This window comes from Acartia tonsa, chromosome 11 (genome assembly GCF_053477335.1).
Source record: "Acartia tonsa isolate MP-2025a chromosome 11, ASM5347733v1, whole genome shotgun sequence".
In the NCBI taxonomy this organism is placed as follows: Eukaryota; Metazoa; Arthropoda; class Copepoda; order Calanoida; family Acartiidae; genus Acartia; species Acartia tonsa.
Genome location: NC_137270.1, coordinates 32062331 through 32089715, shown reverse-complemented (window position 1 = coordinate 32089715; position 27385 = coordinate 32062331). Strand labels below are relative to the sequence as shown.

General features: G+C 30.1%; 2 protein-coding genes across 4 annotated transcripts in view; both read right to left on the bottom strand.

Annotated features, from left to right (window-relative positions):
* Nucleotides 1–211: 211 nt before the first annotated feature.
* On the bottom strand, nt 212–24303 carry vnc (GNAT family N-acetyltransferase vnc). Its single transcript, XM_080177515.1, has 8 exons — nt 24269–24303; nt 23611–23680; nt 23240–23335; nt 14449–14519; nt 4941–5007; nt 4669–4739; nt 1102–1189; nt 212–624 (listed from the first exon to the last, which is right to left on the bottom strand). The coding sequence occupies exons 1-8, from the start codon at nt 24277–24279 to the stop codon at nt 532–534; spliced, it is 567 nt and encodes a 188-aa protein (XP_080033641.1). The 5' UTR covers nt 24280–24303; the 3' UTR covers nt 212–531.
* Nucleotides 24303–27385, bottom strand: part of LOC145332511 (cysteine protease ATG4A-like) — a 56561-nt gene continuing 53478 nt past the window's right edge. Inside the window, exon 15 of one of the 3 annotated variants that reach the window (XR_013884190.1) lies at nt 24303–25704. The gene's annotated coding sequence lies outside the window, so the exon portion shown is untranslated. The remainder of the gene's footprint in view (nt 25705–27385) is intronic. The other 2 variants (XR_013884191.1, XR_013884192.1) reach the window with 2 other exon arrangements.

The window sequence follows — 27385 nt, the reverse complement described above, 5'->3', positions numbered from 1 at the left end:
CCTTATAATCTGAACGTTACACGATGATAAGTTGCGCCTTTTAACACGCCAAGACATTCAACCTTGCACTGGCTACTACTGTTACAACTATATCATAGCAGGAATTTGAACCTTTTTAACATCTTTTAGCATTTGCCTAGCGTAGGATAAAAACGATCGTACAAACGTAATCAAATCATAGAGTAGTTACACTACAGTAATAGAATTTAGGATTTTTATTTATTGAAAAAAATTAAAAAACAAATATCAGAAACACCATAACAGTATAAAAAGAAAATAATGCCATATCCATCTTATTGTTAATTCAGATTTAAACAAGTCTTTTGAGTTTCAAGAGATTAATTTTTTTTGTGAAATTAATTTAAAATGAACGTCAACAATTCATAATAAATTGATTAAAATATCTGAATATCTGCAAATAATATTATAAAAAAAAACTGTTTAGATAGGTTAATGGAAGATAAACAAGACTAGACACCATCGTTTTACATCTCTTTTATCTTCCATTTTCGTATCCCGCTCAATTCTTTTTTAATTTACAGAGACAGCTATAGGTTGATTTTGTCCGGGAGGTTTGATGTTGGAGCCCTTGTAGAAGGTATCAGGATCTGCAGGGGTTATGCCCTAAACAAAATAAAATGGTCAGTTTGTTAGTTAAGAACCTTTGTTGTCAGCAAGGCAAAAACTCTAAAATAAGAAAGTATATCTATTAAAATTGAGTTGTAAAATACAAACTTTAGTCTATTTTACAGTATTATATTGTTAGTACATCTACACCAAACTGCTATTTGTCTTGTTGATCCGTCTTGTCACTCTATTATTCTATCTTTAAGTCTATCATTCTGTTTCTACATATCTATCATTTTATTTTTGTCTATTTATCTATAATTCTGATAGTAAATCTATTATTTCTTATTTGTTGACTTTACAACTTTCGGGACTTTGATTGGTTGCTTCAGTAAGTGTTCAAAAGTTTAAACCAGATGTACAGATGGGATAATTTAGTGTATCATCACATCATCAGAGATGTACATTAATTTATCGGTCATTGTCTTATCCCTTTATATCCCTGACAGAAAACACTAATGAATCAAATCCAACCTGTTGTGTAGACCATTGTACAAGATCCCTTTTCATGGCATAAGCATCCTCCCCATCAGCATAATATTTAGGCTCTGTTTCACTTATCCTGCAAACAAATGCACAATTATCACGGCTCCTATTAGAGATAGGCAGCTGAACCTTTTCATGAAGATTTCTCTGTTCTCTAACCACCTGTCTGGTAGTTTTGCAACGAAGAGCATGGAATTTCTCCTTTTATAATCCTTTTCTTTAAATGTGTTTAAATTCTTTGTTAATAAAGTACTTTTCACAGTGATATTAATGTATTCTGTACTTTTTAAAGTTGATGTTTTTGCCTGTTTAACAGTTAAAATAAACGAATAGATTTTTGGTATTAGGAGAGGTTTTCAATTGCAAATCAAAAAAATATTATATAAAAAAAGTTGTCAATAGAGCTTTTTTTATATTTTTCTTTTCAATTTAATAGAAGATTTTTTTTATAATGATAGGTATATAAATCTTGATTCTGATGAAAAGTTTTTATAAACCTAGTACTAATGTTTTTTGACTTAAGCTTAAGATTCTGAATCAAAGGAGTTCTTCATTTTACGGAAGCTTCACATTTAGGTCGCAGGATGGTTTAAGGCTATATTTATATTTCTATGCTATTTTTTCAATCTTCGAATACAGAGCCCCTAGACGCTAGGGATGCTATCTCTAGTTGATTATAATTTATCAAACAAGATCTATTCATATAACAAAGTAAAAGGATGTATGTTTGTACCAAAGAATCTCACTAACCGTTGAACCGATCAGGTTCTTATTTACAGTGTAGCTTCTCATAGGTACTGGGAAGGTCAATAGCTACTTTGGGGGAGGGTACCACAACCCTCCCAAGAGAATTCACAACTTACGCCATCTAGAGGCAAAATTTTTTTTGGTAATCAGCTTAGGTGAATTCTTAAAAAAATTTTGCCCCACTAAAATCAGTTTGGCCCACTAAAATTAATGAAGCAAACTAAAAATTAAGAGGGGATAATTTTGCCCCAATAAAATTTTAGTGGGGCAAATGTTTTTTTAAGAATTCACCTCTGATCTTAATGTAAATTAAAAAAAAACATTTTATGTAATCGCTTTTATCAAATAAAAGAGTATCAGCACTCTCAAACCTCAAATCTATTCATGTATCAAACTATTACGAAGTTTATCAGTTTTTATCTGGTATAATGGGTTACATGAATTGCAGTTTTACAGATAATAAAATTGATAAACAAAACTTTGTCCTGTATGCTAAAGTAAGAGGATGTGTGTATTTGTTTGTATTTGCGGTATAATTATCTAGTAAATAAATAGACCAATCGAACAATTTTCAGATAAGTATTGGACATGTTAAAGGCTATTTATTACAGGGAGGAGGGGAGGTAGTTCACTACCTCAGAGAAATGGCCCTGGCCCTTTAATGTTGTCTAATGGCTATGGACAAATCAACTGGAGTGGTTAGACCTAAGTATTTATAGTCTAAGATGCAACTATCTTTCTACTTAGTACGGGAAATCTGTCATTCTGAAGCCCCCTAACGGCTAGAGGCGAAGTAGTAGTAATACAAAGTAGTTAAAGTGAGAAATTGTCTGACATGATCTCTTAAACGGTCAGACTTATCGGTCCACCACAAGATTATTATTATTTGTTCTGATATCCTAGGACATTATTATTTACCCCACTCAACTTCAATCTAAATCCATACTATTCTATAAATTGCCATTGTCACTTATTTTATTCCAGGTGCTTTACCTCCTATGCATGAAAAGTTAAAAAAAAATACTTGAACTTCCATGATTTTTTCTTAACGTACTGTTCAGATTTATAAGGGACAACTATACTTTTTTTAAAAGTAGTATAATAAACCAACAAAAATTTAAGTTATGTTGCGCAAATTTAAAAACCTGCTGCTGCAATACCAGATGAATGATAGTACTAGCAACACAGGCTCAAATAGATACATTAACAAACAAATAGGACATAAAGACAACGTACAAGCAATTAAATGCTCGGTTGTCTGTAGAATTTTGCTTTATATTAAAAATAATAAACGCTAAAAACCTTAACATTTTAAAATAATAATTTTGTCTTTCAGTTGGTCAAAAATTATTGTACAATATTACTCATAGTTTGGTTTTAAGACAAGACAAAAATTTTATTTTTCGTCAGAACAAATATCCATAACTTTCCAAGTGTTAAAATATTAATCTAAGAAAAGTATAAATTTCAAACGAAAGGGATAAAAGTTTCGGCTGAAAATTTTAGATCTTTCGGATCATATCCTTTATATGAAGACAAATTTGAGAGAGAAAAATATCTTAAATCCTTATTTTGGTAGGTTAAGATTAGTAGAATTTATGAGGAGCCCCTAGCATCACTAGAATTGATTTTTAACTATCATAAAAGAAGCCAATTAGGTTTTCTTAGGATTAAATATCCAACCCTGAATTTTAATTGAAGAATTAATTTATTCCAGAAAGTTTTTATAAAAAAATCTCACAAATGCACAAAATGAATTCGGTTTAGAGAAAGGGAAATAAGAGATTTCATGAAAGAAACCCAATAATTTGAAATGAAAAAAAATATACGGCACCCCCCGGCCCCCCCTCCCCCCGTCCTCTACTAACAGAATTTGAGATTTTAATAGATTAAAGGAAGGGAGTAAAGAAAGATAAGACAAATAATACTACTTCAAGAAAGATAAATTGGAGTTTACCCCTAATATTTAGAAAAATACCATTTCTGTAGCTTAGAATATAATTATTGGTCGGAAATTTTGAACACTTTTAGTTTTATTTAACACAAGTACTAAGTTTTAACAAATACAACAGTATAAACAGAATACATTGCTTAAAACCGCTTTTATACTATCCTTACAGGGGGAGGGGGCATTTTGACCACTATCAAAAAGAAAGAATTTTCACTATGAAAGAAAAGTGAAACCATCTGTTTTTTCTTTCCTCTTTGGTTTTGTCAGAACTTTCACTTTTAGGTTTGAACAGGGATATGGGTCTAGGTATACATAAGATAACAACATTTAATGTTTAGACACAACAATAAAATACAATACAGGAAAACGGTATTTGACAAGCAATGTTATAGAGATAATTAAATGTTAATATGTCTTCCTAAAAATGTAAATATAAAGTGATCAACACAGTTTAATTAAATATCTTATTTTTATTTGATAAGACCAATACACAGTGTTTCATGTTAAAACAATCTTCAGTTGGTTATAAGTAAAGTGACATGATGCTTTAATGAGCATAAATTATGTACTATCTATACATGAATTGTTATCCACCATGACATGTTAAATGTACAAAACACGGGTAGATCCTTCCTAGTACAATATAATGAAAACTTTTGCTTTAAAGCTCGGAAATATTATTTCTTTTAGAAATAAATAAAGTTTTACATATAAATGAAACACCTTAATATTCATAAAGCACCTGGTATAGCAGAAGTAAAAGTTATTAAAATTATACGATGTGGATCAGAAAGAACCCTTCACCTCCTTGACTACTAGTAGACGAAAGACACTTAGAAAGAAGAAAAACTACTTACTGGAACTTTAATGATTGTGTGTACAGGTTCAAAGCTGCTCTGTTACTCTTTCTCACATGCAGCGACACATACTGACAAACAAGGAAGAGTCAAATAGTTACAAATATTGTTTTAAAAAGTTTATATTACAAACAAGAACGGAAAAGAAAAAAATCCACCCCCCCCCCCCCCCCTCCTTCTTTAATTGCTTCTACAGGCCTCTAGGACGTAACCGCTAGTATTAACAAATATGATTTACAGAGTAGATTCCCTACTAAGTATCGGAGACCTACCTTAGCATTAAAAGTCTCAACCATAGAGGCGGCAGTTTGATCCATCAACTTCTGGGCCAAACCCAACCTAAAAAGATGGAATTGTTAAAAAATTGTAAAAGAACAAGGATGACAACAGCCGTATGAGCGAAGCACAACAAATTAGACAGTAAGACAAACTAACATTAAGAAATCTGTAGTAATACTAGGTACTTAAATACAGATGCTTCATTTAGATATACTTGAATTGATGATTTTATATTAGAGACAATTATTTTGTACAGTTTAAAATCAATAGGACAATTCTAACACGCTTAAATTAACGATTGAAGATATTTGAGACAACTGAATTTTTTCAAGCTACAGGGAAAGTGTCCCACATAGAATCTTCTGTAAGGCTTATAGGGCTTTGGATTTTTATTTTTAGTGCAGATAATATGGATGTTACATCAGATTTTCATGTACTCTAATAGTGATGATTGCAGCGTGCTAAAATAACAATACCCCTGATTCACCGTTTTAACCAATCCCCTCCCCTCCTACTGGATGAACGAACTATCCGATAAATGAAGTTCATATTGGCAAGCTAAATTAACGAAAAATTTTCTGTTGTCAATACATATTTCATATTTCCATTCTACCACATAATTCATTTCTTTCAGGGGCTGCTATTCAGCCAATTAATTCCAATTGAAAATACCGCAAAATTTGATATTTTGTTGGAGTAAAACTTGTTTTTATGTAACTGAAGGGGAGTGGGTAAGAAGGGGGGGGGGGAGAAAAAAGAGAAGGGGGTTGTGGGAAAATTTTCCTTTAGAATCACATTCCCTTTTTCCTGATTTGTTTTAACTTCCTTAGTATTTGAATACCCTTCTCTTACACATCCCTTTTTATGTCTTCCCTTTCCCTCCATTAACTAATCACTGTAACCTGTAAAAATTTCAAAAAAAAAGGTGAAAAATAGAAACACTCAATTCATTATGAATCATTCTTTTAGTACAAATAAATGCTGCGACAATTAATGCTATAAATTATCCTTGTAAAAATACTTATACCTAAGCTGAAAAATCTATTTGTTGGTAAAAGATCAATTGAAGAAATCAGATTTCTTATTCTCAATAAAAATATGGAAGCACAGAAAGTACAAATTCATGTACCAATGGTTAAGAACAAGCACAATAGTGTTCGTAAGTAGTGTAATATTATCTACTAGCGGCTGCACCACTAGCATTTATGGGCTCTGTATTTGAAGGGATAAAAAAGGACAAACAAAATAGCCTAACACTCTTCCAACTCTTATATTTAGATTTATAATAGCCTAAACCTTAGTTACATTTAGGTAATTTTTTGTCAAAAGGAGTTTACATATGGGTAAGTTTTGTTGCTTTTAGGTAGATCATTTGCATTGAGTTTTAAACATATTTAAAATTTAAATTTAACGAAAAGACGACAAAATCTAGGGGAAGTTGTGTGAATGTTTAGCATTTGTGAAATTAGTTACAATTAGCGGACTTTAATTGGAACTATTACTACCATACCATGCTGCATTACTACTCAACTACGAACCTCTCTTCACTAGTTGTAATGTAGCCATGCTTCCAATACAATATGCAGAGTTTTTCCATTTATTCATATCCATCTATTCAACCTTTCATAAGCTGCAATTCTCATTCTTTTCTAACTTTACTTACTTTATCCCATGTAAAATGAGTTCTATAGAACATCACTCAAACTATTATGTTTATTTCTGTATGATTATACATAAGCCAGGGCAATATTGCCCACTGCATAGTAATATAGCAGACTACCTTGCCTATTAAGTCAAACTGTTCGTAATTATGACCAAATACTCAGTACACATTTTGAAAATACGTGAAAAATGACCCCCTTCATGATGAAGTAAAAGAATAGAAGTTACCAAAGGTTGTATAAAGTGAGAAACTATAGTTACTCCAAAATGACCTATTAACATACCAAAATCATCATGTTTAACATTAAACTAATGGTTGTTTGAACAATGGATGTACTCTGAAGTACTACTGCACTTATAAATCACTATAAAATATGCAATTCATGTTTTAACATTTATTCATACAATTTAGCCCTCACTTGTTCTTTACAGATTATTCTAAAAGTATGGCCAGTGAAAATATATTCTATAAAAATCCTTTCTTTATCCTAAGAATTAATGAATCCATTCTTTCCCTTGCTTTTCTTGCCCAAAAAGGTATCTATGATTAAAAAACATTAAATTCTTCATTGTTAATAAATTTTAATTAAAAGAATTAGTGTATTTTTAGAATAAGGACTAAAAATTGAGCCGTTTATTATACTAGTCCCCAAAGATTTATAAAAATGTTTTCTTTTCATTGACTTAACAACTTTGGGGAATTTTATTGAATTTTGATTGGTTGATTCTTTAAGTTGTGTGTCCAAACGTTTCAACCACCTATTGTAATCTACGGAAGGGGTAATTTTGAGCTTTTTCATTGGGGATGTAGATCAATTTATCAGCAATTGTCTTATCCCTTTAGATCCTTGGATATTTCATTAATCTCCAATAATCCCCTTTCTGTTCATGTTATCATTCTTTTTGCAGGTTATTCATAATTTTAATGATGTTGTTTGATGTTTTAATCGTCTTAAATCTAAATGCAGAATACAATACTTGCAAACAAGAATTAACTATACCTTGTTAATAACTTTCCTATGAATAAACTGATACAGATTTAGATCTTTAGATTTCTCAGGGATCTAAAGGAATAAGACAATTGCCGATAAATTGATGTACATTCCAAATTATGATAAACAAAAAACTACTTCTGTAGATTAAAATTAGTGGTTGAAACGTTTGAGAACTCAACTGAATGAATCAACTAACCTAAATTCACTAAAGTCCCCAAAGTTTTTAAAACTTTGGGGGCTAGTGTAATAAACAGCCCATTGTCCCCTCTCTCTCTCTGCCTAACTCCCAATTTATTCCCAATATTACCCAATACTAATTTACATTAGATTATCTAGTAACACTCTGTGTTGCCAACACATTTGATGGAATGTAAATTAAGAGATATTTGTATTTTCTGAATGAATAAAGGTGCATTCTATTGTGTTTACATTTCAATGTTGATAGAAGAAGGGACATTTAACTTTTTATGATTGTTTCACTGTCTTTACTAAACTAATCATATGATTTATCACATGAAACCCTTTTATTTGTAGAAAACTATAAACTTAAATAAACTAAATATTTTTTAAAAGCGAAGCATTTCTATTATTAGGGTCGGTCCGTCCGTAACGGATATCTTTTTTCGTTAATTTAGGCATGTTAGAATTGTCCTATCGATTTCAAATTTTGCATGGTGATTCCTTTAATAGCTAGGTACGATTTAGAAAGCGTAGCAACTCTATAATCATCACCAAAATGTCCGTACGTCCATTTTAAACATGCTGATTTTTTTACTTTTTCAAGAACAATTTTTTATGTGATCTAATCATCCGATTGATCTGATTTTTGGTATATTTATTCCTGGGACAACAAAGTTTAATTTGGTAAGCGAAACAACTCTATAATCAAGTCCAAAAATGTAAGTATTTCCATAAACATTATCCTGAAACAAGCAGTTTTTCAACAAGTTTACTTACAATTTTGCTTTGACTCTTATACATTTATATTATGATTATTTAGTTCTGACACTATACAAGTGTTAATGTCCGTTTGTCCTACCGTTTCAGTGCTTCGCTTTTATGGATATTGTCATCCTTGTTATATCTACAATTAACTAAGCTATAACTTAACATTTATTATCTCTTAGATTTAATTGTATATCTATCAATAATAAGTTGTCTATTTACACATCTTAATTAAGGAGTGTAACAGAACAATTTAAAGACAGAAAAAATCTGAACTAGAAAAAAAAATTAATTTCTAACTCTTGTTAGGGTCAGAATCAGGATTTATACAGGGATTGAAATGGGTAAGAATATATGTGCGAACATTGATGTAAACAACAAACTTATCCCTTCTGTAGATTAAAATTATTGATGGAAAAGTTAGTACACTGCTAGTTTGTGCAACTTACTCAAGACATTATAATAGTCTTCAAAGTTTTTAGGCCAATTGACAAGAGATATGTTAATAAAAATTTAGGGACTAATATTCCCACTCTTCCTTAGATTTATGTGATTTAGGGAATTAAAGAATTAAGTTATGTCTCCTATCCAGGAACAACAAAAATGCAAGGCTGGTGAAAGGTTTTCAGCTATTTTGATGATTGAAGAATGTTTTTTTTTACACTTTATAATATTACCCCCTTCCTATCCACTATCTCTAAATTGAAATAGTTTATTGAAGCCAAATTAGAATATTTTTCACAGTTTCAAGACTACATAACGGAAATACTTTGATTCTAGATGGCAGTAAAAAAATTCCTTACACAGCAATCGATAATAAGGTAAGTCAATTTACGATCTATGCAATTTTTAGTCAGGGATCTAAAGGGATAAGACAATAGTCGAAAATTGATTTACATCCCCAATGATGATTATCCTTACTGTACATTACAATTATTGAAACGTTAGAACACTCAACTTAAGGAACCAACCAATCAAAATTCCATAATAGTCCCCAAAGCTAACGAATAAGAAATCGTTATAATAAAACGTTGGAGACTAATGTAAACAGTAAACACCCAAATTTTTAGTGCTCTTACTTTTGATTACATGCAACAGCAAGTAAATTAAATTTTAGCCCACCACCCTTTGGTAGTGAATAATACTTTAACTTACAGACTAAAAGAATTATGAGTAGCTGCCCTTTACTGCTTAAAAAAGTATGTGTGGTGTGTATAAATCCTTTTTGCATCCAATTAGAATAAAGAGACACAAACAGAATAAATTTGCCCACATTAAATATGCAGAATATTGTAATATTCCAGCCAAAATGAAATCCCTAGTGAGATTTTATGATAATTAAAGAAGATAAGATACAATAAAGATGCCTTGGTAATTGCTGCCTCATATTGCGGTAAAGCTCATAATGTTTCAAGACAAAGATACAAAAAAAACTATCCTACAACATAAAGTAGTAAGATTTTTTTGTCTTAATTGAAGACATGGATCTTCTTTGCAGTGAAGCTACTTATAGGTACAGTGAAGGTTATTTAATTATTTATAGGGAGAGTACCTCAACCCTCCAAAGAGAAATCGCCCCTATAATTTTTTTTTTCTTTTAAAATTGACCATAGAATTATGGGTTCCACTTAACTTCTACCCCATGTCAAGTGCCCCTAGAGGCCTCAATGGGCACAGCCCCTAGATTTCTAAAAAGAAGCAGTTGAAAGTCTTTAAATATTCCATTTAGGGAACTGCGGTTTAAGTAATGATATATCTTGTTAAACTTAAACCTTGGTAATTATTGAAAATTATTTATTTATAAATATTTCTAATCCTGAAATTAATTTGCTAATACATTTCCATGTGACTTTATGTAACAAGTTAGCTTATCTAATAGAAAAGCTTCTATAATTTTGTAATTTTCCTTATCTATAAGTATTGAAGTACTGGTAGTAAGTTATCCAATACCATGACTGAGAGACCTTAATTAGTACTAAGTATAGAATATGTGATGGCAGACTATTTGTAATTTTAAGACTGGCACCTTCCTTTCTCATTGCCTACAGTAATATAATAATTTCAAAGTTATTTTAGCTCTGAATTATTGTATTCTTTACATTATTTATTTAAATTTTGTATATTCTTTGAACATCAGTATACCTAGCAATATGGTTAGACAATTTGTTGATCTGAGGTGAATTTAAAAAAAAACTTTTGCCTCACTAAAATCAGTTTGCCCCACTAAAATTTTAGTGAGGCAAATTTATCCCCTCTAAATTTTTAGCAAGCCTCAATTAGTGAGGCAAAAGTTTTTAAGAATTCACCTCTGAATAGTTTATAACTTTTGGCCAAAAACATTCTCTGGTGAGAGAAAGTGTCTTTTTTTCTTAAAAACTTTGTAAATTCTTTATTGAAATGTAGAAGGGATGACCAAAGAAGAGCTGTTTAAATAATTTTATGATTTTAAAAATTTTGTCACTTGAAATACAAGGAAGTCATACCTAGGAATAGGTATATCAAACACCTAAATTAATCCCAAAACAAGAATGACAACATCCATAAGTAGCAAAGCTCAAAATTTATGAATGTGAATCGGAAATAAAATTTACTTTCGAGCAGTGTCATACAATATCTAAACATTAATCTTGGTAAAATAGGGAAATCACCAAACCTTTAAAATCACGCAACCTTTAAAAACACAAAAAATTTAAAATCTAGGAATTGATCTAGGCCGCAATTAATAGACAAATCTTAATGAAATTTGATGGAAATATGTAGAACATATGTCTACGCTCCCCTCCCCCTAAACAAGATAGTGGAAAAACTGCCTTCCCCTTATTACCTACTTAAGGTTTGTCAGCTGGTAAATTTGATCTAAATTTAACCTATATAAGACCAATTAAAAAGCTTTCAAATTATCTCAAAATGTAGTCTTAGAACCTACTGAAGACATATACAAAAAACACCACTCATATGACCTATGTGTCTTAGAGATCCTGAGAGAAAGTACTTCTTGTATTTGCTATGAATAGCTTTAAGTGTTTAATGAAAATAAGATTAATCATTGTAATCTATCTTATAACAATGTTTTGACCACAGAATTATGTAACTACAATGTCTTTGTCTACATAAGCTTTCAGAGAATAAGTGGGGGGGATGGGGGATTATCATTTTTTTAATTTCTGAAAAGAAATATGAAAAAGACAATCATTTAATATCATTACAAAACTCTCAAGTCAGTACAAATCATAATGAATATATCTAATATACAATGAACAGTAATTGAATTTTATTCGTCTGGTATGTTTAATGCAAATCTGAGTTAAGGTCCTCCCCCTACACCCCTCTACACTGCCATGATACACCCCTCACACAGTCCTTAAACTTAAGGGGGGTGTTAAAAATCGTAAGGGGGTTACAAAGTTTTCCAATTCAGAGCCGCTTTACTTTCAGGTTGGTGTCAAAAATTGCAATGGGGGTTACTAAGTCTTCTGACAAACAATTTTAAAAGAAAATTTTCCCCACAACCCCCATCTTTTTTTTCCCTCCCCCCTTCTTACCCACTCCCCTTCAGTTACATAAAATAAAGTTTTACTCCAACTTTACTCCAACAAAATATGAAATTTTGCGGCATTTCCAATTGGAATTATTTGGCTGAATAGTAACCCCTGATAGTATAGAAAACAGTACTCTTGATAAATGATAAGCTGTTAACGCTCAAAATGGAATTTTTATTGTTAGAAATCTGGAACAAGGAATGAAGTACCAAAATCTAGATTAGAAGAGAAGGAAATGATTATTATTTGGCAATCAATTTCAAACAGAATAACTACCATCGATAAAAGTTTGTTTTTGCATTCAATAAACTAATATTCAAACTAATTGTCAATCATCGAATTCGAGACATGATAAATTTTTAATAACTTTTAGCGTCTTAAATATGACGCAGTTTAAGATGAGATACGAGATGTTGATGCATGGCGCTGAAGTCACGGGCCAAACTTAAACCATTTTGCTTAAATTGTTGAATCACAAAGACATAAAAATGATGAAATATGACCATCTTTGTCCAAAATAATGTACTTTGGAAATTTGATGGTGCACTGCATCAAAAATACATCTTTACTTCAGATAAAAATCATCTGTTTTATCCAAAATCTGTACAGTATGAAAATTGTACTTAAATATCAAATCAGGTGTACCAAAGTAGTTGGATGTGCGATTATTCTTTTTAAGTTATATGGCTCTATGGGAACGTTTTTAACTACAACCACTCTCCAAAGAGAAAACGCCCCCAGAAAAAAGTATCCCCCAACCTTTTTACCTTTTCTTTTCCAAAATAAAAATAAAAAATTGGGTTGTCGAATTCAACTGCTCCTAGAGGTCCCTAGGTGCGTAGCCGCTGGTACAGAAAATAAATAGATGGGTGTACTATATTCACATTGCTGAATGTAGTAGCTGTTTTATCAATAATATTGCTAGTGCTTGATATTCAAATCAGCCTACTCTTTAATTCCACATCCTTTAACATTGAGTACACTAGTTCGCATTAAAATTTCTGTCGAATGTAATTTATTATCAAAGAAGTAAGGTTTTTTTGTCCTTAGCAAAGGAGCTTGCTAACCGCTGAACTGATATAATTCTACTTCACAGTAAGGCTTCTAATATGTCCTAATATGGTTTTATGCTATTTTATTATTCCTACAAATAAGTTCGGGTATGGTTTTAGGCTATTTTTCTGCCCTTCCATATCCCTTCGAATATAGAGCCCCTAGATGTTAGGGGCGGAGTCACTAGTACCTTAAAACTTATGAAAGAGTAGAGTATAAAAAGTAAAAGCTTCAAATGTACAAATCTTGTCAATAAGTATTGGCGACCGTATGGTAAGGACAGAATTGCAATCTAATCCGCGGCATTATGCTTTTTTATTACGTGCACAGAAAACTTAATAAAACCTTTTTATCCGAGACTTTAGCACAATGAAGGCAAGATTTTAGGTTGTTGGTTGGATATTCTTAGTACAAAGTACAAACCTCGTCATAGCTTAAGCTTTTAAAAATGGTTTCTATTGAAATAGATCAAGTTCCCCCCAAAAATCAGTTACAACTCTTAAACATACATTTTTCCACTTGTTTATAATTTGAAATACAAAGTAGAACGATGTCTGTCTGTTAGTTTGTCTGTCTGTTTGTTTGTCTGTCTGTTTGTTTGTCTGTCTGTTTGTTTATCTGTCTGTATGTTTGTAGCGAAGGATCTCGCTAACCGCTGAACCGATCAGGTTCTCCTTTACAGGGTAGTTTCTCATAGGTTCCCGGGAAGGTTTATAAATATTTTCTTGGGTGGTGCGACACACCCAACCTCCTAAAAAATGAAAAATAACCCCCCACCAAAAAAAAAAAAATTCTTTTTAAAACTAAAATTAAAATAGTGACGTCGACTACCTCCCCCCCCCAAAAAAAAAAAATTCCACCCCTAAAATTTTTTAATTTTTCTTTTAAATCTAAAATACGAAAAATCGGTTTGATCAAACCTCTTGGGGCAAAGCCCCTAGATGCTAGGGGCGAAGCCGCTAGTTTATAATAAAATAACAAATTACTTTCTATGATGTCTGTTAAATGGCAGGGATCCAGGGGATAAGACAATGTCAATAAATTGACATACATCACCAATGATGATACACAAAATTACTCCTTTTTAAAAGTAAAATAAGTGGTTGAAACGTTTAAACACTCAACTTCATAAACCAACCAATCACAATTCTTTTAAAGTTCCCATAGTTGTTAAGCAAACAAATAAGAAAACATTATTATAAAACGTTATGGACTAGTGTAATAAACAGCGCAATGTCCCCTCTCTCTCTGGATAAATGGTCGGGAAGGAAAATTAAACAGACACTACGTAACCAGTGAGACCATACCTTCTGTGAGATCTTTTAACAGCCAGGGAAGTGATGTGGCCATGGGGATCGTCCTCCGCTTCTTCTTCCATCTGAAAAAGAAATGAAATTAGGATCTCACAAACAACAGGTTCAAGAATTTGTTAGCAAAATTTTTGATAGTGTTTGATAATCCTTTATATTAAAGTATTAAGTATGTTTCTGTGTACCAAAAAATCTCGATAACCGCTGCATGGACAAATAAGGCTCTTCTAAAGTGGAGCTTCATGTATATCCTGGAAAGATTTTAATGCTAGAGAGGGAAAATTTCTACATGACTAAAGCGCCAAAAAGGAACACTATTTGAACCAAAGTTTAAACTGCTTAAAATAATCACTGATAATAAGATAATCTAAAAAATTGTTGGAAGTCAGTTATAAAAGTACTGCAACACAAAAATAAATTTACTTTTTAAGTTATGAAGCGACCTACCTACCTAAGCCTTCACACCCTTATCTTTAATTTATGGGAATGAATGACATGCTAGTTTTACACAGAAATATTTGGATATACTACTTAATAATATACTTCAGAAAAAAGTGAAATAGAATTTATAGGGTTTACAAAACAGATTTTTTACTAAAAACCTGTAACTAATTTCAGCTTCAGATAAATGACACTGATTTTATGATTATTTATATTGATATATCAACCATGATATTTTCAATGTTAATAAGCATATGCTTTAGTCTCCCATAAATAATGTAGAAAAAATAGCTGCTGCTTGTGGCATGTGTTGTATACTTTGATAAGTACAATTATGTTATATACATTTTTATTTATTATTTTTACTACTGGACCAAGTCATATTATAGTGGACAGGCATGTTAATGCAGAATTAGGTATAGGCAAAAGTAGAAAAATCTAAAATAATATTTGGGGGGCACATAAAAAGGTTGTTTTTACTAGGAATTATTACCCCCCCAAAAAAACGCAAATACCTATCCGCTGACATTACAAAATATTTCTTTGAATTAATTAAGATGTAGGTAGCCTTTCATTCTTAAGGATTTTCTGAATTTTTTTTTACAAATTTAAGAAATTTTACTTTAATTGTTTTTAATGCATCTGTCTGTAATTGCCATGTGTTCTAGTACTTCTTACCTTTCTAATAACTCAAAAGTATAAGCTTTAGTACTACAACTTAATATTTTCTTATTTATCCTTATGGCAATGTATCTTATGTGAGTAGATTATAGACACAACACAATATGTTAATACCTAATTCCATATTCATCAGTATATACTGTAGTGATATATGTACTTAAGTAGTAATGCCTAATTAATATCCCCAGGGATGGTACAGACTGTACTAGTATATTTGTGATCTGTCTGATTCAATCTCCATTGTTACAGACATTACAATCTTTACAGTTGTTTTTATAGAGATTATCTTGAAAACTTTGCAAAGCATTGCATACAGATTACTAGATCTCAACTTAAGTCCCCAAACTTCAAAATATATTAAAAACATTGGGGGTTTTACAATTTAAAAGATAATATGTATTACAATATTACTCTAATTTTGTTCTGTTAAGTAAACAAACTTCAAAATGATATCAGAATGTAATTTATTCCAAACATTATTCAATCAACAAATCACCAAGTATTACATTAATTTGCTTATTACAATACAAGTTACAGATAAACTATAGATATAATATGAAGAAATATAAAATAAAAGTACATTTATAATTTGCATACATATAAAAATATAAAGATAAAATTGTTGTTACAATTCTAGCTTAAGTTTAGGAAGTTCCAAATGTATTCAGTAAAATACTTGTCAAGTACACTTTCTTATAAACAACTTTGTTTTTGACTTTGCCCCCCTACCCACTTCAATTTACAATCTTTATAATTAAATTACCCAAAATAAGTCATCAAGCATATGCTGATCAAATAAAAACAGAAATATAACTGGTTAATTCATCATATATATATTCTATTCTCCATGAAATTGTCAATTTAGTTAAAGACAAAGCTTTAAATAAAAAAGATGTTCATTGGTAAGGAGAATCTTATAAATTTTTTTTAGCTTTTCTCTAATACATAAAAATTCAATAAAATATCATTCCATTGCAAAAAACGCGATCTTTGGTTTGTTTAAATGTCCATTTATTTAGCATTTTTCAAGAATGTCAAGCGTGGGAAAATTTTTAGAATGTGAGAACCATTTATTTTGATTTAAATGGTACATATGATTTTCATTTAAATTCATTTTTTGGACCCGTGAGAAAATTTTTTTAACGTGAGAACCATTTAATTTTCATTGAATTTCATTTTTTGGAAGTGTGGGAAAAAACGGGAGAAAAAATATGTTTTAGTATAAAGAAATGTTCTATCAGTTTCAAACCTTTTTCATTTGATAGATCATACTGACTTTGGAAAAACTGTCAGACCGATTTTTGAAATTCAATCTGTGAAAAAAGATATTCAAGTTTTAATTTTTTGTTTTGAAAATATTATTTTACATGTATTGACGCCATCTTGGATTATGATAATTTTTTTTTGTTAGAAGATTTTTTTTCTAAAATATTTTTAAAAAATTAACTTTTTACAATAAAAAAATCTTTGAACTTAAATTGACCAATAATTCAAAGATTTTTTCTCTTTGACTTGGAAGATTTTTTATGATTTTTATTTTTAATGTCAAATAAAAACACAACAGCGAAAAAAATGAAAATTAAATGAAAAAACGTTTTATGATTTTATTCAAGAAAATATTTGCTAACATCACCTTTTTGTTGCAATAGAATGTTATTTAAGCAAACAAAATTTAGCATAAATGGATATTTAAATCCCTTGGTATTAAATGATGAGCTAACGCTCGATCATTTAATACCCCATTTCTAAGTAGCGTAACTTTTAAAATGATAAGAACTAATTGCATTAACAATTTTTCTAAAATGTAATTTTATAAAACAACTTGAGTAGTAAATAAAGAGGTTTTGTCCAATTAAGCTACATTACTAAAAATCAAATGTCACAGGTGCGAGTGGTTTGTTTAAACCTGAGTGAAAACTATTTAGAATATTCCTCAAGCATTGTAGAAAAGAAAAACATGCAAGTTTTTACAAAAAGTGTTTAACATACTTCTTCTACATTTGTATGTGAATATATACATAAGTACAGAAACATCTTTGAATGATAATATTAATTACCAAGTTTTTAAGTTTCATCTTATTCAATCTGTACTTTAAGAACTCTAAACTTTCCCTCAATAACTTTACTACAGCTAAAACTTAACAGAAAAAAAGGTCTATATGCAGCTTAAAATATTTAAAATATTTAAAATAGAGAAGATTGATTAATCTTTTGTCAACCCATTCCTGTACTTATTTTCATAGAAGAAGGAAAATAAGAAAAAATTGTCTTGCTAATATGAAAATTACAATGATTTATGTTTTTCATTTGGATTATGTCCCATCCAGTCTTAAAGAAAGTCTCCAGTCATAATTATAATGAAGTCTTGCAAAACAAGAAAATATTTTTCTCATATATTAATAAAACAATTGCATGAGCACAACCAAACATTTATACATTAAGGTAGTTCTTACAGCACCTATAAAAACTTTAAAATGTGATTTTTAAAACTCAATTTATACAAATATTTCCGGATTAAAACTATATTGAATTAAAAACAATAAAAACATGCACTAGACAGAGTCAAAAACTTTCTGAAGATAAAATTTATTTTTATAATAAAGCAAAATTTACAAAAAATGGCCATGTGCCAAAAGTGACCAATTTGATGGTTATGAAAGTGCCATTACTCTGAATTAATTACATCTCTCTCTGAAGGGATTTGTTTCTCTGTGGTTCATACTGGCATCTAGGAAGCTGACAAAAATAATGTATATCAAATTCAGATCAGTGAAGAAAAAGAAATTAATAAATAAAATAGACATATAAATATGTAAATGGGAAAAGTCCCCTTAAATTGATGAACTATTCCTTGATATTCATTATTTATCAAAGTTTTTAGTATCTTTATGACTAGTCACTAGACTAGTGTTGGGACCCAATTAATCTAATGTTATGTTGTGTGTGTTGTCTGTCTTTAATACTTACAACTTTTACACTTACTGCATACAATATTTTTACTTTTTGGACTTAACTAAGACATTTGCGTTTACTAAGTTGGCTCGGGTTGATGAAATGGGCGTATCTTTTTTTTAATGTTGATGTCTCTTTTTCAAGATATTGTACTTGAAAGGACGCCTGCAAGAAATAACACGCTTTAACAGCTGAAAGACTGCCACAAGAAGACCCAATACCCCAAATTTAAAGCCTTCAGCTTCAATAACAAAAAAGTTCTAGGCATTTCAAAATAGCATTTTATGTACAATGAAATTTTTGAAAGATTTCCAATGCTCATAAAAGAAAAAACAATATTAAATTACGTCGCCTAGACACAAAATTATAACCTTATCTTTGTCAGAAACTCAGATTGCCTGTAACTGATTACATTTTTACAATAAAAACACCACATTTCATAGTCAAAATCTACTAAAAAAAATCGATTTAAATTGCATTTTTAAACGAAAATCATAGCGGAAACAAAGGGGTAAACATATACAAGCTTAGCTGTGATTGGTTGTTAAGCTGATTCAGCCTTCTTATTGGCTACAGTACATTCGGTACAACGCAAGTAAAACTTAATTTTTTTTAATGATTTTGACTATAAAAATGGGTATTTTTATTGTAAAAATATAATTAGTTACTGGAAACCTAAATTTATGACAAAGATAAGCTTATAATTTTGTTTCTAGGCCACGTAGTTTAATTTCAAAGTTTTCAACATGAGCATTGCAATTCTTTCAAAATTTTCATTGTACATAAAATGTCATTTTAAAATGCCTAGAACTTTTTTGTTATAGAAGCTGAAGGCTTCAAATTTGGGGTATTTGGTCTACTTGTGGCAGTCTTTCAGCAGTTAAAGCGTGGTATTTCTTGCAGGCTTCCTTTAAAAACACCTTAAATCTCAAATAATCTTTTATCCTTAACTACTCTAAATTTTTATCCGACTCTTAATTTGATAGCTTGACAAATATAAAATGTTCGTAGTTATTGGATTTATCTGTTTATGAGCCAAAATAAAAGTCATCACAGCAGCTTTGTAGTTGACCGTTAAAATAAAAAAAAAATGTATAATTTTTTTATCTATATCCTATTAAATAAAGTAGTATGTTTTTTTGTGTCTAAAGCTGAAGATTATTATAACAACTAAAACGACTAGATTTCTATTCTGTAAAAAGCTACAGGGATGGTTTAGGATATTATGTTTCTGGATTTAAATGGTTTGAGGCTATTTTTTGATCTCTTACTTAGATTACAAGATATCTACATTAATCCTGTAGCAAGGATGACAACATCTGTAAAAGCGAGAATTCTAACATGCCTAAATTAACAACAGACAGACAAAAAGACTGGCCCTAAATTAACACCTTTTTTGTAACATGCAAAGTGTGTATTGCTTGCGTATTAATCAGTGCTCAGTTCCAAAAATAAAACCAGTTAAGTGATTTTTTAATTCAATTTGTTGTGCCTGTAACGTTCTGAAACCAATGTGATTTCCTCGGCTGCTTTTGAAGATAGACAGCTGAAATCTTTCATGAAGATTCCTATTACATATGCGCATCTTTTCTACAGATTGTTTTTTCCATCTGTCTGTCGGTCATGCTTCAGAAACCTTACTTAGTATACATTGCCTATTAAAACAATTTCTTAGACTGGGACACGATCAAATGCTTTAATGAAGTCAGATTTTTTATGACAAGAAGTCTGTTGAATGAAATAGTAAGGTCAAACATTTAAAAATTAGCTAAATAAGCAGACAAATCAAATCACATCCCTTTTACTCCCCCCCCCCCCCAAATAAAGTTATAAATATTTTGTTGTACAATCACAAAAATTATTCCACAATCCTAGATTTTTAACAAAGTTTGTCATAAAATCAGTATTTTGAATAAAAAGCCTACATCAATAGTTATCTAATAGCTGGCAAAAATTACACAATATAAGGAAAAATCTATTTCTTATTGAACATTCTTTATTAGGTAAGATACAATTAAAACACGAACCATGCCACGCCACCTACCCCCCTTCTGCTTAGCTTAAAAATCTAAGTTTGGTCCCTCAGATAGCTATGACACTGAAGTGTTAGCAAAAGCTTTATTTCATGTTGTATCACATAATGGTTTCAAACCGCGTAATAAATGGTTCCAACAGCTACCATATCAAGGACGTGAAAACAGTGGTAACAGTAGGGAACATGTCTTAGTTCACAATAGGATAAAACTTGAAGAAGAAGATCGTGCAGTTAAAACACTGAATTTTTTGGATTCTAATGAATCAATAAGCATCTAGTAGCTGCCTCAATCGTAAAATTAAATTAACCTCATCCGCTAGTTTTGGAAAACTCCAGAATAAGACTCTCAATTTAAAAGACTATTGCTTGTTATAGGATGATGTGTTGCATTAATAAATAAGGGAGAAGGGGGTGATAAAGTTGTCAAATACAAAAAAAGAGAAATCATTCAACATTCTAATATAATTTGATCAGTTTAGTGAAAAGTTTTCTACACTTTGATAAGAACTGCATTTCTTCAGTTAGGAAAGGATATGTATCCGTAGAAAATAATATTTTTTGATAATAATACAATATTTTAAGAAATAATATTAGTGATTGTATGGGTAGTTTTAGATTTAGAATATGATAAATACAGCTTAATTATCAAGTCAGGGTTGGCAAAAATCCGGGTTTTTCTTGAAAAGTTCGCTTTTTACATGTTAAATCGTGGAAAAAAATTTCAAAAAAAGTTAGGTAGGTATATTCTCCTTTTTTTTAATGTTCTTTGCATGTATATTTTGATTTCTTTCTATTTTTTTTTTCAAATAAAAAAGTTGCTTTCTAAAAATAAGTCTTTTTTGTTTTAAATTCTAATGTTTTTATCATGTGTGTAGAGGCGTTTTAAGAAAAAAAAAGAAGTTTCTTAAGAAAAAGAGTAATTTAGGACCTTTTTGGGAGCGAAAACAGCTTTTTTTTTAAGGTTGACTTTTGCTATGGATTTTTGTTGGTGGTTAAAACCTAAAAAAAACATGTGGTTTAACTGCCTTGGACTTTTCTATCCAATCCTGTTATCAGGCTATCAAAAGAAAAATTAGCTTTTGTTATAATGAAGCAACATGAATGAAAAAATGTTAAAATTGTTTAGGTATATTATGTCATATTAGAAAAATTACAAGAATACCTAAAAAATAGGATTATTGTAATGTTGAATTTAATGAAAATAAGATACTTACTAAAATTATTTTAATTAAGTAGGTATAAATTGTATATATACAAAAATCTTAAAAAGATATGGAAAAAATACTGAGACTATAAAAGCATTTTTGAAACAACACTTTTGGTCTCAATAATGATAAGATTGTTATTTTTCAGATGCTATATCCTTCTTCTTATTTGTGAAAGATTGATAAATTAATCTGCCAAAAAAGTGAAGCTCTTCTTTTCTTTCATTAGCTTTGAAATTGCATTTCACGCCACTAGTACTCAGAGATAGAAGGAAATATATTAATAAATATTGGGCATATTTATTAATTTATTGGTTCACACTAGAAATTGTTAAAACTTTTCAACCAATATTTTTAATCTACAACTTGAACTAAGGTACATAATTAAAGGGGTAGTTTCACGAAATGCATTTAAACTTAATAAAGTGAACCGCATATTTTTTGCTAGTTTATGGGTTAAACTATATTCATATTTGAAAGAATTTCAATTTTCTATTGAAAATATCAAGACTTGAAAATCGTCTTTTTGTGATATATGCAATTTAAAAAGACGATTTTCAAGTCTTGATATTTTAAAAACTACGTGGTAGAAAATTGAAATTCTTTCAAATATATGCCATATAAATGTAGTTTAACCAATTAACCAGGAAAAAATATGCGGTTCACTAAATTAAGTTCAAATGCCTTTCGTGAAACTACCCCTTTAATTTAGATTAAAATGTACTTCAATTAATTGCCCATAAGTTGAGCTATAAACATCTGCCCCCTCTCATAAATATAAAAAATCAACCCAGGTTTAGGCCACTTGGGTACACAAAAAAACAAAAATATTATGGAAACAGGAGTTTTTTTAATATTCTTCCTTGTTATTGTCATCTTATATTAATATTTGATGTCATAGCATTTTTATGCATTCATTATTTAATATTATTTTTGGTCAGCATTCTTATTCTTTTGTAGCAAAGCAACTTTATTAGACTTTAGTGTTGGTATGTCTGCATAAACTTATTAAAAATGTATCATATTCCTTCGTCCACAGCCTATAGGGGCGAGCAGAGAAGGTTAAGATATTTGCCCAAAGCCTCCCCAAAAAATTTCTAAAGCTTCCTTGAAAATTATCTAAAATTTCAGATTTATTTCATTCATTTTTATAGCAGCCTTGAAAATTACCATTCCCGATGTGATGATGATTCCTTATATTTTTTGTCATGAAGAGCATTGTCTAAGCGCCTAATGAGATAACATTTTCAAGGGTCAAAACGATGATTTGATTTACATAAAGGAATACATAGCTTATGAAAAATATTAAATCAATGAGTTCATCATATATTTAAAAAACTTAGAATACAACGAGAAAAATAGTCTCCAATTAATTTGTAAACATAGCCTTAAAAGGTACGTATGATTTTCTGATCAGAATAAATTGAAAAATATAAATAATAATAATAATTTTTGAAAATAATCTATTTCTTACCTTAGCCAAAACGTAGCCGACAATTTTTCCTTTTTCGTCCTCCGCGACAAAAGAAAGCTGGGGCCAGCTTAAACCATGGTACATGTAGTATTTCATCTAAATAAAAAAAAACAAAGATGACGACAGCCATAAGCCAATAAATTGATGTACACCCCAAATGATGAAACGCAAAATTACCCATTCTGTAGATTACAATCAATGATTAAAAGTTTGGACACTCAAACTAATAAACCAACATATCAAGTCCCCAAAGATTTTAAGCCAACGAATAAGTTTTAAAAAAAACTTTGAGGACTGGTTTAATAAACAGGCTACAGCCCAATGTCCCCTCCTTCCCTATGAAAATGGAAGGTGACCAACATTAAACTGACCTGATAATTTTCTGGAAGGCAGAGCAAGTTACAATGCTGCATGTTTATCAAGTCTTCTGTAGTAGCGCATCTAATATTTCATTTTTTTTATAGGAAATGCTATGATTTACTTTTTCTGCCTTGGTTATTATTATTGTAAATCTTTATTTTAATTAAGTAAGGTTGAATTAGGGTTAGGACCGCCATGTAGGGTTACATAATTTAGAGGTTCAATCAGTGCCAGAAAACTATCTTTAAGGAGGGAGGGGCAGGGCTCTTTGGCCATCACTTGGAAAGATCATCCCCACAAAGGACATGCAATAAAAAAGGTTGGTTGTTGACAGGAGACTTAACCCCACACGGCCCTTAGCTTAGTTATCACTTGGTTCAATTGTTAAAAGTCATAGACAAAAGCCACCTCAATTAAAAACATTTAAATTAAGATTGAAAATCAAGGAAAGGTGATTGACTCTTTGTGGAAAAACTATTTTGCTAACAAAAATGATTTGAGAAAGTATTACATTTATAAAAATAAGAACTTTTTAGCTTTGATTGCTTGTTGTTTGATTGTTAAATTAGAGGCAATTTGTTTTTAGTAGGGTGCAATATAACTGATTCATTTACAGACTATTCAATTAGACTTTTTGTATTAAAAATCTAGCATTTTCTATTTTTTAACCTGATATTCATTTTGTAGATTTTCAAAATAATTCTTCTGAAATGCATTTAATATAAATATTATTTAGATTTAGGTTTCTTTAATATAGAATTTTAGACAATACTTAAATAGAATTTTTATTACGCCGTTCCTTTATGCAGTCAAGATATTTTATAATCACGTTCTCTAATTGGTTGACCTAAAATCTTTGATAACTTTTAATAAACCTCGATTGCATTGTTCAAGCAAGCAATAACCAAAATTCTCCATTTATAATTTCTCTCTATCAAAAGGGGTGACTTTGTTAAACATAATTTCTTGACAGCATAAAAAAATGGCATTTTACATTAATACTAAACATTCACAAGAATATAATATAAATATACATAAGTAAATTTTTATACAAAAAAGGAGGGCATTTTTTACCAAACATACCAAAATTAATTTTGTGATTGATTAAAACTTGATTTAAATAGAAATTAATACTAATTCCACATGATCCATTGAGTTATGAACAAAATTAAGAACTTTTGGTAAGAAATCCCAACTTATACTTACATACTTTTTAATATAAAATTTGCATTACTATAAGATTTTTCAAGAAAGGATTATATGAAATAATTTAAAATAAAGTATACCTATCACATACAGTAAAAATATAAAACGCATGCTAAATAAATTTTAGATATACATTAAGGTATAATAGGTTTACAGATTACATGAATTTTCACAAAAAAAAACAGAAGGATGGGGGGCTTAGAGATTTTAATCAACCTTGGGTAAAAGTCCAACCCCCCGGGGACGTCCAAGCTTTTTAGTTTGAGGGGAGTAAAATTAAGGGTTGCAAAAGTTTCAGAGGGATAATCTAATGTAATTTTAAATATTTTGAGGTGGGGGTTAACACCCCTTTACCGCCACCCTTGGACGCCTGTGCCAACCTCCTTAAAAAAGATATATAAAACCTAGTTTTTTCCATTTTGCTTAAATTTTATTACATTTGACATAATATATAACAAAACATACATATTTACTTGAAAAAAAAAATCCTCCTGAAAAGAAAATTATGTTACTACAGTAAAAAGAGATAATGATTCTACAAAAAAAAATATCAGAATAGTAAGAACTTTGAAGGGTGGTGCAATGCCCCCCCCCCCCCCGCAACGAACTTTGAAGGGTAACTATTATGTGAATTTAAACCTCGGGATTCAAATTTTGGGGTGGAAACAATAGGTGAATTGACCCTCTATCCGAATTTTTATCTTCCACCAAAAAATAATAAAAAGCTTGGACGTCATTGCAGAACAGATTAGCTTAATAATGTAAGGAGATGTTATGAAAGGGAATCTAAAATAACACACATACATTAAGTGATACAAACTATCAAGAATAAATCCAAACAAACATTAGGTACCTATACAATCAAATAAATTAAAACTTCTGAATGCCTGTCCTTTTTACTTTTTTAAGCCTAATAATTAAAATTCTTTAGATCTTTGTTAAGACGTTCTAAGTTATAAGGATTAGACAATTGAAGATAAATTAATCTTTTCTTAGTTCGTATATTTTAAATTTAAGCCTGGAAAATGTTGTAAGAAGTTTGGGTTGAATATTGATTTATCTTTCATTGTTCTATTCATCCCAGAGACTTTCTCTCATTTTAATTAATGAAAATAAATATCTTTGTAAAAATATTTTTCTACTGATAGAAAAGTAAAGAAATATTACATCTGAACTGAATTTTGAACAGTTTTGAAAAAAAAAATCCTCAAAAGTTGTCATAATGTAAGGGATAATACGATGGACGATAAACTGATGTACAACACACCCCCAAAGAATTAAAATAAAGTATCCAAAGTTTATAGCCAACAAATTACGGAACATTCTTGTAAAACTTTTTTACAAGTTTAATTACATGTACGTTTTTCTGATTATTAACAAAATTCTATCTACCTGTTAATATATCCATGGTAAATAATTTTCTGTGTTTGTACTGAAAAACGTAAAAAAGAGAAAGAGAATTTATTTTTCAAGAATACAAGAATATTTTTTTCTCCTCTTTATTCAAAACAGGGTTTTTTTGTGTTTACAGGTCGTGCAACAATAAGAAACTTATGTACATAGTTGTGCACAGAAACCCCTCCCATCCCTGTTATTTTTTTAAATTTTCTAACTGCAAGGGGGGGGGGGAGTTTGGAGGATTATCTTTCTTTATCGGTTCTATTCTATTGTTTGTTTATTTATGGAATCCTTTAAAATCATACATATAATGTTTGTGTGAAATTGAGTTTAAGGAAAGAGGTTTTAGCGGAATTGATTAACAATGAAGTTTGTATTAAGGCATGAAAAGAACAATTGATAGTAAATTGTCATTCTTCTTATTTCTTTAGTATGATTTTCTGAGTCTGGTGGTTTATTATTATTTTAGGGAAGATTTGAGGGGAAATAATGTAGGAAAAATACAAGCATCCTGTATTTTGTACTTGGAATAGATTACAAAGTGATATCAAACATGCCACATCAGTGGCTAGCTTTAGATCAAAACTGAAAAAATATATGAACTAGCAAAAGATAACAAGATTATCAGTACCAACATCTTCAACTCGCTACACCAGTAGAAAATGAAGATCAACAAGCCAAGTATCAAGTATCAAGTAAATATGATTCAAAATGATAAAAATGCCAGAACAACTGTCCCCATTTCTACATGTCATAAAAAATTGACAATGTTTTTGAAGAAAATTGATCTACGTAGGACAAAATTAGATTTAAAAATGTAAAAGAAAATACAGATAGGTTTTTTCTCAAGACATTTTAAAATCGGCCAAACCTCCAAGAAATCGACTAAAATCAGCCAGAAGAAAAAAGTACAAGCTTGACTTAGAGACGTGCAAAATGGAGGTTTAGGTAGGTATGACAACCTTAAATATAAGGGAGTATGAAAGAATTGCACAATTCGCGCGTCAAAATACAAGTAAAAAGACGCCTTTTTATCATTATCATAATTCAATAGACATACTATATCTAGATTACGCTTCTGACCCGATTTTTCGTCAAATCTTAAAAGGAACATTATAAGCAGACGATAGTATTGTTTACTTTTGACTTAAGCTGAGCTGACTTATCTATGTATGAAATAAA